We start from the raw sequence: 14417 nt of genomic DNA on the forward strand, positions 1-14417 counted from the left end.
AAACCGAATTTTATAACGATCTATAAAAGACGAACCTTCAGTGACAAAGACAAAAGAGACCCCCCCCCAAAAAAAAAATAAATAAAAATTAAAAAATAAAATAGATAAGAATATAAACAACAAAAAAGAATAGGAAATACGATCATGATGATCGGGCCAAAATAGAAAAAATAAAAGGCAAACTTGAACAATAAAGAGGGCCTGGAATATGATGCGGGTTCATTTGGGAGGGGGGATAGGACCTTTATCGGGTGTTTTTAATCTCGGGATTTCGGGATTGACCCTTTCGGGATCCGGGAATCGTTTTTTTCGGATTTCGGGACATCGGGATTTACTTTATTTAAATTCGGGACCTCGGGAATTCGTTTTTTTAAGTCCGGGATTTCGGGATCAGGACCCCTCCTAACCCCTCTCATTTGGGTTTCTTGGCCCAGGAGGATTTTCAATTAATCTCATGGTTTTATGTGCTCTTTATTATTATTTTTGTCGTTTATTCTCTTTTCATTACTTTCCGGCTATTTTTTGGTTCCATATTTTGTTTATTGATTTTTTTATAAGTTAAGCTAACATAAGAGAAGACAGTTTTTATTTCAATCTCAAAAAGGTCCCTATTTTTAGGCCAATCCGAGAAATCAGTTTATACTTTTATTAATTGATGTGTATACAACCATGATAATAACATGCTTGCTCCAAACAGTAGATTTTCCATTGTTGACCAATGTTTTATCGAATTTGGTTCATAATTATATAAAATATGTTTCATTATTCATACCAAAGACATATAAATTTTATTATGCAAATGTGTAGATATGTGTCCGTTCTCACTCAAAAAACGACAAATTTGCGATTTAAAAACGCATTTATCATTTCTCTACAGCATGAATATAGAGTATTGCCCCGGGGTTTGTTATTTGAATGGATACATTGAAACGGTATCGATATCTATCTATACTAGATCGAAACAATTATCACTGTGTGTTCATGCTAGGCGAGAAAATACATCGGGAATAAAGTCAAAACTAAGATTGTTCGAGCGCTGTATAGTATAGTGACTCAATATGTTTAGCATGTATATATAGTGCGATGAACGAGCTTTTTACTGTTTAGATTTGCTTGCTATTATTGCTTATTTCTTACACAAGCATGTATTACTCAATTTTAAAGAGTATATGAGAAACAATTAACAGACACGACTTCGCTTCACTTTTAGACTAACCGGCGGTTTTTTTCTAAAGTTAACATTGATTGGTTAAATATTTCGCAGTCATGTCCTGCGTTTGAATTTGTTTGTTAGCTTTTTGGTCATGAATGTTTGTCTCTAATATTTAATTAACTGTGCATTTGTATTCAGATATCACAGATCAAATTTATTCGTTCATTGTTTAATCATACGTTTTTTGATTGAGTTAAGTCTGCCAATTGATATTTTATCGTATGTTTTTCTTTGTTGTGATGTTATGCTATTGTTTCAGAAAAAGGGAGAAGGTTTGGATCCATTAAAACGTTTAATCCCGCTGCAAATGTTTGCACCTGTCCTAAGTCAGGAATCTGATGTACAGTAGTTGTCGTTTGTTTATGTAATATATACGTGTTTCTCGTTTCTCGTTTTGTTTATATAGATTGGACCGTTGGTTTTCCCGTTTGAATGGTTTTACACTAGTAATTTTGGGGCCCTTTATAGCTTGTTGTTCGGTGTGAGCCAAAGCTCCGTGTTGAAGGCCGTACTTTAACCTATAATGGTTTACTTTTTAAATTGTTATTTGTATGGAGAGTTGTCTCATTGGCACTCACACCACATCTTCCTATATCTATTTTTATACATTAAATTTGACATAAGCGGTCATCTTAGTACCAGAATCTATGACAATTTCAGATTTGAATTATCAGTTTTCTCTACCTTGGTGATAATATACCAACTTCACATGCATAAGGAATATACATTTCCCATCTCACTCATAATAATATACCAACTTCACATGCATAAGGAATATACATTTCCCATCTCACTCATAATAATATACCAACTTCACATGCATATGGAATATACATTTCCATCTCACTCATAATAATATACCAACTTCACATGCATATGGAATATACATTTCCCATCTCACTCGTAATAATATACCAACTTCACATGCATATGGAATATACATTTCCAATCTCACTCATAATAATATACCAACTTCACATGCATATGGAATATACATTTCCCATCTCACTCATAATAATATACCAACTTCACATGCATATGGAATATACATTTCCCATCTCACTCATAATAATATACCAACTTCACATGCATATGGAATATACATTTCCCATCTCACTCATAATAATATACCAACTTCACATGCATATGGAATATACATTTCCCATCTCACTCATTATTCAAGAGCTTGCAATGCTACGTAGACTACCAGTGTCTGAGTAGAAAGTTAATGTGCCAGGGTTATGTCAAAAAAGTCGCACGAGACGTCCTAGTTCTAAAAAACTTAATAGGAATATTAAACCAAGACCTATAGTAATTATGAACAGTTCGTATACATCAACTTTACATGATGGTCTTTGATATAGATATAGGAAGATCAGTAGTATGAGTGCCAATGGGACAACTCTCCATCAAAGTCACAATTTATAAAAGTAAACCATTAGAGGTCAAGGTACGGTCTTCAACACGGAGTCTAGGCTCACGCCGAACAGCAAGGTATAAAGGGCCCCAAAAAATTACTAGTGTAAAACCATTCAAACGGGAAAACCAACGGTCTTTTCTATATATATATAAACGAGAAACGAGAAACACTTATGAACCACATAAAAAGACGACAACCACTGAACATCAGATTCCTGACTTATGACATGCAGGTGCAAAACATTGCAGCGGGATTAAACGTTTAAATGGTACCAAACCTTCTCCCTTTTCTGAAACAGTAGTATAACATCACAATATAGAAAGACACACTAAAAAATATCAATGGAATGCCTTAACTCAATCAAAAAAACGAAGTCACGGACACAAATAAACACACAATGGACGAATAAATTTGAGTATAGATTCTAGGTATACTGAAGTTGTTTATCATCTACATTATATGTTATAGGTGTTTTTTTTTATTTGCCTTTGAAAATTATTAACCTTAATTGTTTACTATATATATGTGTGCTGATATGTCCTATTGGTGTGACTCGTACTAATGCATCCCGCCAATACGTGTTGTGCTGTGGTCATTTTTGTGTCTTTCATTTTTGCTTATGTGCATTGTCTATATGCCATTTTGTTTTTTTCATATTGAAAAATTCTTTACTTTTATCCGAGACTTCTATAACACATGTGCAGTTTTGGATACAAAAGGGGGGGGGGGGGTGTTCCTGGGGTTGGAACCCTTTTTTTTGGACGATCAATACATTTGAATGGGGACATATGGTTGGAACCCCCCTTCATCATGGGTTGGTACCGCCTGTTAAATGGTTGGATTCGACCCTTCAGGTGTGTGTTATAGTTGTCTCATGTTTTTAAAGTGATTAAGATATATATATAGAAGCACGATGTTGACTGTACGCCTATTTTGACATTTTAACATAATATGTATGTGTGTTTTGTTCACACTTTATTGTCAATATAATGAATTTTTCTGCGACTGTCATCCAAGTAAGAGGTTTAGCTAGCTATAAAACCAGGTTTAAAAAAATGCCTGTACCAAGTCGGGACTAATTCAGAATTTGTATTCATGCCTATAAAAGCTTCCGGTCAAATAGAGCGGGTTGTCCCATCAAGTGTTCGACTTCGACCATTCAGGATACTTTTAACAATCGTAAAACCAGAACTTTTTTTTTTTATTTCTTAGCCTAAATTTTCATTATTTTAAAGAAAAATATCGATCTATTGAACAGTGGAAGTACGAGAAGACTCATCCAACCGGTTAACGATTTTTCCTAATGATTTTAATGCTAAATTGAAATCATTTAAAGCGGGAAGGTTGGGTGTACAGCGGTATTTTTTTTCTCCAAAATTCGAGAAACTTTTTTAAAAATAAGACATGTAGAACATTTCTATATGTTTGCATAATCGAATAAGAACTCGTTTTTCACTTTTGACCTTATGTAGAACATTTCAATAAATGTTTGCCTAAAGGGATAAAAACTCGTTTTTTCTCCAGTTTTTTTTATATATGTTAAGTCTCCTTGTTTTGTCCCAAGGTGTTTTTTTTACTCATTAATTAGGCATTTAACCACGGCTGTCAATTAGCCTGTCATTCGGTATATCCAGAAAAATGATCTTGAAAGAATACCTAACGATGTTGAAGAACTGCGATCGGATCCTGAATGTAATTAGTTGTAATTATACTTCAAAATCTGTGAAAAGTTTTAAGTGATGTATTTTCAAAACGCGAAAAAAAACCTTATGTCTGTCAAAACGATTCAACTTTCTCAATAATATTGTGCAATATAAAGATGCAGTACTTTATGAGAAAACACAAAGCTGGCGTCTCATGTTAGTTATATATATTGACCCTGTTTCTCGACTCCTGTAATTTTTCTTAATGAATTGTATGCCTCAGTTTTGGATACGTTCCAGTTTGTCAATATCCCCTTTCATATATGGGCTCCTGATTGTTGCGCCATATTCCATGATGTTGTTTATGCAAATACTCCATTCCAGATCGTTTGATATTTGGAGCCCTAAGTATGGGTTCACGTGTACCTCTTGTAGCATGTGCTTATTTAGAGTATAGAATTTGTCTGCTTTTTTTGTTTGTGCATGGATAAGACCGTAGGATTTTTTTTGCATTGAATCGCATCCCCCACTTGTCGGCCAGATTTCTAGTTGTTCCAAATCTATTTGTACGTTTTTGTTGGTCTTGGTGTGTACACAGTCGGTTTATTTAGTTGTAGTCTTATATGTGCACAATGCTTCGTTTTTTTTTTTTTTTTTATCTACGTCGCTAAAAAAACCACCAAAGATTATGTTTGCATGTTTTAGGCTATACCGACTCAAAATTAAATTTTCTATATTATATCGACTCTTAGAAGTGAAACGTTATATATAGAGTTATAATTCCCCAGATTCAAACATATCACAGTGCTCAACAGACTGTAATTTTGATTGTGCTGATATTTAAAAAGAAAACAGCAAGGTTCTTTCACAAAACTATCTTTCTTTAAAAAACAGCTAATAACATATAAAAGAGGGACGAAAGATACCAAAGGGACAGTCAAACTCATAAATCTAAAACAAACTGACAACGCCATGGCTAAAAATGAAAAAAGACAAACAGAAACACAATAGTACACATGACACAACATAGAAAACTAAAGAATAAACAACACGAACCCCACCAAAAACTAGGGGTGATCTCAGGTGCTCCAGAAGGGTAAGCAGATCCTGCTCCACATGTGGCAGCCGTCGTGTTGCTTATGTGATTACAAATCCGGTAAATAGTCTAATTCGGTAGGTCACATTCATGAAAGGGAAGGGGATTGTAGTTACGACGTAAGGAACATATCCGATATCATTTGTGAAACGGTTATTCCATAACGGTCAACCAACTCGTGATGGCGTTCGTAAAATTTACGAAGGGATGATTTCAACTTCACCATTTGGAACTCTTGGTTTAATAGCTTCCTTGTGAGCAGTAACCCTCTATCAAGAAAATCATGATAGGAAATGCAAGCACGGGAATATCGTATCAATTGGGAGATATATATCCCGTATGCAGGTGCTGCTGGAATGTTGCTACTTAGAAATGGAAAGTTCACAATTGGAAAGCTGAAATCATCTCTTTTGACGTAAAGTTTTGTTTTCAACCGACCCTCATTGTCAATTTCTAGATGTAAGTCAAGATATGAAGCCGACTTAACTGTATCTGTAGTATCCTTTATCTCCAATTCGATGGGATAGATGCGTTCCACATAGTCACCAAATTTTGAATTGTTTAGTGAAAGAACGTCATCTATATAGCGGAAAGTAATTTCCATTCTCAATTTTATTAAAGGATATAATATGTTGCATAACTTTTTTTAAACTTCATCTTTATCAAATCGTAGACATGTAATACAATAAAATTAATACTGATTAAGGGACCGGTCAATATTTATTGGGGGGGGGGGGGGGGGGGGGGGGGTTCGGGACCGGTGCAATTCATATTTCCCCCTAAAAAAAATCTATGTCCTACCTTCTGAATAAACCAAAAAAAGTGTCTGTCCTAAATGAAATATCTACTAAATAAGTATATGTACTATCTAATCTATGAATAAATCGAACAGACTTATTCATTTAGGGGCCAGCTGAAGGACGCCTCCGGGTGAGGAAATTTCTCGCTGCATTGAATACCTGTTGGTGACCTTCTGCTGTTGTCTGTTCTATGGTCGGGTTGTCGTTTCTTTGACACATTCCCTATTTCCATTCTCAATTTTATTTAACTTCATTTTTTATCAAATTAACATAGATCAACTATAGAAGTAATTGAATTTGTCTGAAAATTTTAACTGATCTCCTCCTTGAAGAAGGCAAAAAATATTCCTTTTCAATTTCACTTTCATTTTCTCTCATAAAGAGTAGTACACTACAATAGTTTATGAACACTTTGTATTACATTGTATCTTTTTTTAATAGATCTTTTTTTTCTGTCTTTTGACTTTGTTTTTTTCCCCTCAATTTTCTAGTTTTCTTTATTTTTAGAGATGCATATTTTATTGATTCCCATCTTTATTCAATTATTTGCATTTGGTTAATTTCTACCACACTGATGGTAGTATATCATATGACTTTAAATATAATGGTTAATTTCTACCACACTGATGGTAGTATATCATATGACTTTAAATATGATGGTTAATATTATGGTTTTTGTTTGTTATTGTTTATTTTTTATGCATGTATATTTTTTTCAACCTTTTCACAATCATTTTATGATTGTTCTATAAACATAATATTAATGTCATGAATGTCTAGAATTGAAATTGTATTTCCATTGATGTTACTTGTTTGTTCTTCAATCAATCTTGTTTATTGTGTTTTAATAAAATTTGTATAGCCTATTTTCTACATTCATACCTATGCCGTAAAAATATTGCTGTCCTATCAGTGCTAAAAACTAAAAAAAAGTAGAAGTCCTATAAAAAAAATTATGTAAAAATAAATGTGTGTCCTACTACGTTTTACACCGGTCCCAACCCCCTAATAATTATTGACCGGTCCCTAAATGAAGCAAACATTTCTAGGTTTCTTTTCTTCTTCAATTTCATCTATATATAACCATAACAACATTGCATTTTCATTTTGACTTATTCGTGGAATTTGTAACATATCTCCTCATGTGAAAAAAATCGGAAGGAAATAAAGTTGAGAATGGGAGGAATATATTGTACATTGCATTGCATGTATGTTGCATTGTACGAATACCAGAGTTAGGTCTTTAGTGCAACCATCAAAAAGGGAATTTCCAATTAAATTAAATGTAAAGTGAAAGTTAAAAAAGAAACTTGAGTGGAAAAATCAGTTCGCAGGTAAAACGGTTTTATAAATTAATATGCAGTTTAAATATTTGCAATAACCTAATTAATCATTCAGAATATAACTAAAAAAGTCGAGTATTTAAAGAAAGAACAGATATATGCAGAAAAGGTCAAGTAGCACAAGTTTTTTTCTCTCCAGATATTGAAACAAGTTCGTCATAATCACTTGATGGAAGCAACACAATCTCTGAGTGTCACATATCTGCACATAGAAAGTTTGATGGCATGGCAGCTATTGCATAGCGAAAAATCTAAAACTTGATTCTTATTACATTTTTTTGTTCCTAAAAACTCAATATAGGTGCCAAACTATACCCAGCTTGTTATATGTGATTGGGTGTGTTACTTATACTGTTAAAGCCATAGAGTTGCCTATAGTTGCTATATAACTCCGGGGAAGACCCAGCCCTTTTAAAAAGGGGGGTCCCAAGTTCCCAACCCATGATAAAAGGGGGAGGGGGGTTCCAACCACATTTCCCCATTCAAATGCATTGATCATCCACAAAAAGGGGGGGGGGGGGGGTTGTTCCAATCCACTGACCCCATCCTGGATCTGCCACTTACTTCTAGTCATTTGGTCTTTGGTGGAGAGTCTTCTTTATATTTCTACAGGTTTGGAAACCTACTTGAGATGTTCTCATCATGTAATAATTATAGTGAATCTATAATTGATTGACAGAATGACATAAGCAATAGAGTTTTGAGGACAACCATATGTATCTGTACAAATAGAATAGTGTCAAGGACTCAAGGCTAAAATGTCCTTTTTATTGGTTTAAATCAACTTAAAATCATAAAATCAATTATTTTAGAAATCTTTGATTTTCAAATAGTTAGTAAAAGAATATGTTTCTCAAGTGGTTTTATAAATGCAGGCAATTTGGGAACAAGCATTTCAATGAACAGTAGAATTTTACTGAAATGTATGACAATTTCACCATGATGTATTTGAGTCCTTTCTGATTCTATTTATCTTCAAAAACAATTTATTGATTTACAAATTTGATAAGTGGTAATGTTATGTTCTATCTTTATCTGATGTTACAAGATTCTTTACTCTTGAGAATTTTTCTTAAACAGTCTGATGAGAATGAATGAGGATGAATGGTTGTCCTCTTAACGTCTTGTCGTTTTTGAGATATTGGGTTGCTGCCTCATTAATGTTAACCCCACACAATATAGGGTATTGTTTTAGCTAGCTTAACAATTATGTGTATTTTTGCTAGCTTGATCACCAAGATCACCAAGCTATAATGAGGATTTGACTGTTTCATCTTAACATTGTCCAATTGTTTGTCATGTTTGTAGAAAGTTAACACAATGTGCACATAATTTTAGCCAATCTCATTTAGACTTTTGTAATATACCATTTTGTTTCAGGTGGAACACATGTTATACAGGACAAATATATATAGTCACACACCTATTATATTTGGTTTGATGAACTTGTGGAAAATAGAATAGAGAATATAAAAGATCTGCCATAACCATTAGTTGCTATAGCATGAAAAACCAATAGAATATAAAAGATCTGCCATAACCATTAGTTGCTATAGCATGAAAAACCAATAGAATATAAAAGATCTGCCATAACCATTAGTTGCTATAGCATGAAAAACCAATAGAATATAAAAGATCTGCCATAACCATTAGTTGCTATAGCATGAAAAACCAATAGAATATAAAAGATCTGCCATAACCATTAGTTGCTATAGCATGAAAAACCAATAGAATATAAAAGATCTGCCATAACCATTAGTTGCTATAGCATGAAAAACCAATAGAATATAAAAGATCTGCCATAACCATTAGTTGCTATAGCATGAAAAACCAATAGAATATAAAAGATCTGCCATAACCATTAGTTGCTATAGCATGAAAAACCAATAGAATATAAAAGATCTGCCATAACCATTAGTTGCTATAGCATGAAAAACCAATAGAATATAAAAGATCTGCCATAACCATTAGTTGCTATAGCATGAAAAACCAATAGAATATAAAAGATCTGCCATAACCATTAGTTGCTATAGCATGAAAAACCAATAGAATATAAAGGATCTGCCATAACCATTAGTTGCTATAGCATGAAAAACCAATAGAATATAAAGGATCTGCCATAACCATTAGTTGCTATAGCATGAAAAACCAATAGAATATAAAGGTACTGATTAGGTTTCTGAATTTGGACATTTACAGGGAAATATTGCAGAGTTAAATCATGTATTGACTCTATATTAACTATTTATTTTCAGCATATATGTTAACAATTAAAAACAAGCATTTTGGTTTTAATATTGATTCACTTATAGCATATAGGGTCTTTGCATCGGAACTAAACACATTTATTGATAAACCAGTTGTTGGCATGACACGGGTTATGTTCTTCTCATATATGTTATGATGGTATGATACTAAACCCCTAACGGGAAGGATTGTGCCTGATGTTCATATGATGAAATCATAATCTTTCAGTCAATTTAATTGAAGTCTGGAGCTGGCATGTCAGTTAACTGCTAGTAGTCTGTTGTTATTTATGTATTATTGTCATTTTGTTTATTTTCTTTGGTTACATCTTCTGACATCAGATTCAGACTTCTCTTGAACTGAATTTTAATGTGTGTATTGTTATGCGTTTACTTTTCTACATTGGCTAGAGGTATAGGGGGAGGGTTGAGATCTCACAAACATGTTTAACCCCTCCCCATTTTTGCGCCTGTCCCAAGTCAGGAGCCTCTGGCCTTTGTTAGTCTTGTCTTATTTTAATTTTTGTTTCTTGTGTACAATTTGGAAATTAGTATGGCGTTCATTATCACTGAACTAGTATATATTTGTTTAGGGGCCAGCTGAAGGACGCCTCCGTGTGCGGGAATTTCTCGCTACATTGAAGACCTGTTGGTGACCTTCTGCTGTTGTTTTTTTCTATGGTCGGGTTGTTGTCTCATTGGCACATTCCCCATTTCCATTCTCAATTTTAAATCTTTGTTTTGAACATTTTCAGTATTCTATAATGATAAAAACAGGAATACGAGTGATAAGAGGTCCAGATTGGGACCTTAGTATCCACGAGGATGGAGGACCAGGGCATTTAGGGACCATTATAGACGTATCACTACAGGACCAAACCTGTACAGTCCAGTGGGATAATGGGCAATTGTCTAACTGTAAAGCAACGTCAGATCAACAAGATCTCAGGATTGTTTACACAGAAAGTACAGGTAGTATTAAATCTTCAAAATATTATCTTAACAAGTATATCCCTGTATAGCTTCTGGTTGACTAAAATATTTAGCATTTCTGCTTGCCACAAGATAGCTGCAATATGGTTTGATCAAATCTACCAGTACTGTTTTTAAATAGATTTTACACTAGTTACTTTTGGGGCCCTTTATAGCTTGCTGTTTGGTGTAAGCCGATGCTTTGTGTTGAAGACTGTACTTTTACATATAATGGTTTACTTTTACAAATTGTGACTTGGATGGAGAGTTGTCTCATTAGCACTTAAACCATATCTTCTTATATCTAAAGCTAGCAAGAAAACTAAATTGAACTACATCAAACCTTAACAGTTTCAAAATTGGACATATAACAAAGAAAAACAACACATGGTAAATTTATATTTCATTTAACTTTTATCTTCCTGTGTTATGCATGCAATATTTGTGGCTGGATGTTTAAAAGCATCAATTAATCTTTTTAAACTTTTTTTAACACTCAAATGAATCTTAAGCAATAAAACTTGGTGTACAGCATATCATCAAGTAGACCGGTTAAACTTACCACTAAATATCCAAGAAGAATATTTAGTAAAAATTACCTATAAATAGTATTAGTATAAATTTAGTCACTGTTTTTCAGTTTCTAAAGGATTTGTACAGTTTGCTTACTGTGATGTATGTCATAATTCAAAGCAGAATATAATCGGCTTGAGATTTAAATGTGTGAATTGTGAAGACTTTGATTTGTGTATGAAATGTTACATGGCAGATGAACACGATAAAACACATCCATTTGTACGTGTCAGCAGCAGAATCTCTAAAGTGTATGTATTTTATATTTGTGATATTTACGGAATAACATAACTATGTCATCAATTGGATTTAACTGTCACAAGTAATACCACATCTTCTTATTTTTATAGTATTTATTTAGAAATTTTCAGTTTTTGACCAGATTTTTGGAGTAAAAATAGGTTATTGATTTGGGGGATATGTATTACTTGATTTATTTCCCTTGACTGGGCGGAGTTAAAACGGTTCGCTTATCATTGACCAGTCCATCTACTGATAGGTGTTTTGGGATAAACTCATCAATGAAGTGTTCAGTTATGGTTGTTGTAAGTTCGTTTGGTGACACTGATAAGTGATTAGAAATCAATGATAATTATAACAGCAATCATCCTTATCACACACATCTTAAAATAGACTGTCCCTATGCAAATTAAAACGTAAGCTCCGCCAGATCAGTTGAAATAACATTGGTAATACACAGCGGGCGTCTGCCAAACAGTGTTAGTTCATTTATTTGAAAATGCTTTTTCAAATTTAGACATGTTGTTTCATGTGACTAAATGAAGGTCAAGTCAATTGTCATGATTTTAGGTGTTCTTGTTGTTCAGTTATTATCCCTTTCTCAAGAAGTCAATTTTTGATGAATTAATCTATTTCTGTAAAAAGGGATATAACTCATTTTTAAATATTTTTAAAAGACATTGTAGTGTTAACATTTTGGACTTTTTTAATCTTTTCTTTGGTAAAGTGTTTGAAGAATTTTGTGGAAGGTTTGATTGTTACTCCTTTTAAACTAACTTTCTGAATGCTTATACATATTTTTTTTTAAGGGAACTCCTTTAATAGACATTTGTTACTTTCAAGTTCGATGCATTTCTGTCAAAAGCTTCAGTTTTAGTGCACGTACATCATTCGTACGTTTTAATAGGGGCATCAATTTCTGTTCCCATATTGAGCGAGTGGTTGGAAAACTATGATGATATATTGCAAGAGAATTATTCGTCAAATTGAATTTTCATAATTTGCCATCAGTACTGCTGTCATTAAGGAAATTGTGATTAAGTACATACAGAACAAACATTATTTCTACTTTATCCTGCACACTGACGATCACTAAAACTGTTGATGAATGTTGATAGTGTAGGAATACAGGCGATCCCCTCTATCTGATAAATGAAGTCATACTGGAGCGCATAATTGACATGTTTTTTTTTTGTGAAGGACAAACTTGAAAGTGGTCTATTAGATTACACACTGAGATTTAAAAAGACACACTGAGAACTTCAAATTGTTGACACCGCAAATCATAGATTGCATTTGACCGATGTTGTTTAATGTTTCAGGATACCTGTTTTACCACGAGTTAAATCCAAGAGAACTAAGTTGTATGGATTTGGACCTGGTGCCAGTGTCATGCTTACACCATTTGCAACATCATCTCATATCGATGGTAAGACTAAGTATAAGACTGAAACACCTAAAACTAAACTAAAACATCTACAACTAAGAGCAAAATGACATCCTTTTTCCTAGTTCAAGGAGGTAAGAGGGCAGGGAGATTAATCAGGTGTGCAGAGTTGGAAAAGTTGTGATGGTGATCTGGATGTTTACACCAGTTTGCATTATCATCTTATATTGATTGTTCGTAAAAGAACCTTCCACTTTGATATTGAATATTTAATGCATTGCTAGTTCAGATGGGGTATAGTTAAGCAGGTTTTTTTGGTTATTTTTAAGGCAATGGTGACAGGTTTTATGCAATCTTAAAATTGGCAAAAATTCTAGACCTTTCTTTCTTAAAGTCCAAGCTAATTGCATTTCCATTTTTAACAGATAAAATAATTAAAGAATATGCAATTTGTTTCCTAACACAAACATTTAGTTTTCTGTTCACACACCGATTAATCATTTATTTCCTTGGTTCCTTTTTTAGCTCACCTGGACCAAAGGGCCAAGTGAGCTTTTCCCATCACTTTACGTCCGTCGTCTGTCGTCTGTCCTCTGTCATCCATCGTCGTTAACTTTAAAAAAATCTTCTCCTCTGAAACTACAGGGCCATATTAAACTAAACTTGTTGGGTTGCTGCCCCTGAATTGGTAATTTGAAGGAAATTTTGCTGTTTTTGTTTATTATCTTGAATATTATTATAGATAGAGATAAACTGTAAACAGCAATAATGTTCAGCAAAGTAAGATCTACAAATAAGTCAAACATGACCGAAATGGTCAGTTGCCCCCTTTAGGCATTATTGCCCTTTATAGTCAATTTTTAACCATTTTTCGTAAATCTTAGTAATCTTTTACAAAAATCTTCTCCTCTGAAACAACTGGGCCAAATTAATCCAAACTTGGCCACTATCATCTTTGGGGTATCTTGTTTAAAAAATGTTCCCGTTGACCGGGCCATCCAACCAAGATGGCCGCCACTGCTCAAAATATAACATAGGGGGTAAAATGCAGTTTTTGGCTCTTAACTCAAAAACAAAAGCATTTAGAGCAAATCTGACAAGGGGTAAAATTGTTTATCAGGTCAAGATCTATCTTTTCAGATGAATTGGACAACCCGTTGTTGGGTTGCTGCCCCTGAATTGGTAATTTTAAGGAAATTTTGCTGTTTTTGGTTATTATCTTGAATATTATTATAGATAAAGATAAACTGTAAACACCAATAATGTTCAGCAAAGTAAGATTTACAAATAAGTCAACATGATGGAAATGGTCAATTGACCCCCTAAGACGTTATTGTCTTTTATAGTCAATTTTTAACAATTTTCATAAAATTTGTAAATTTTAACTAAAATTTTCCACTGAAACTACTGGGCCAAGTTCATTATAGATAGAGATAATTGTAAGCAGCAAAAATGTTCAGTAAAGTAAGATGTACAAACACATC

At 33.5% G+C, this 14417-nt stretch overlaps 1 protein-coding gene across 2 annotated transcripts in view; it reads left to right on the top strand.

Moving 5' to 3' along the window:
• The first annotated feature begins 7385 nt into the window (after positions 1 to 7385).
• The window catches only part of LOC139501823 (E3 ubiquitin-protein ligase MIB2-like), a 43647-nt gene continuing 36615 nt past the window's right edge, over positions 7386 to 14417 (top strand). Inside the window, exons 1-4 of one of the 2 annotated variants that reach the window (XM_071291038.1) lie at positions 7386 to 7506; positions 10517 to 10733; positions 11374 to 11557; positions 12869 to 12975. In XM_071291038.1, the coding sequence (XP_071147139.1) occupies positions 10526 to 10733; positions 11374 to 11557; positions 12869 to 12975 (499 nt within the window). In that variant the 5' untranslated portion in view covers positions 7386 to 7506; positions 10517 to 10525. Of the gene's footprint in view, positions 7507 to 7681; positions 7817 to 10516; positions 10734 to 11373; positions 11558 to 12868; positions 12976 to 14417 lie in introns of those variants that run through there. The other variant, XM_071291040.1, reaches the window with a different exon arrangement.

This window comes from Mytilus edulis, chromosome 13 (genome assembly GCF_963676685.1).
Source record: "Mytilus edulis chromosome 13, xbMytEdul2.2, whole genome shotgun sequence".
NCBI lineage: Eukaryota > Metazoa > Mollusca > Bivalvia > Mytilida > Mytilidae > Mytilus > Mytilus edulis.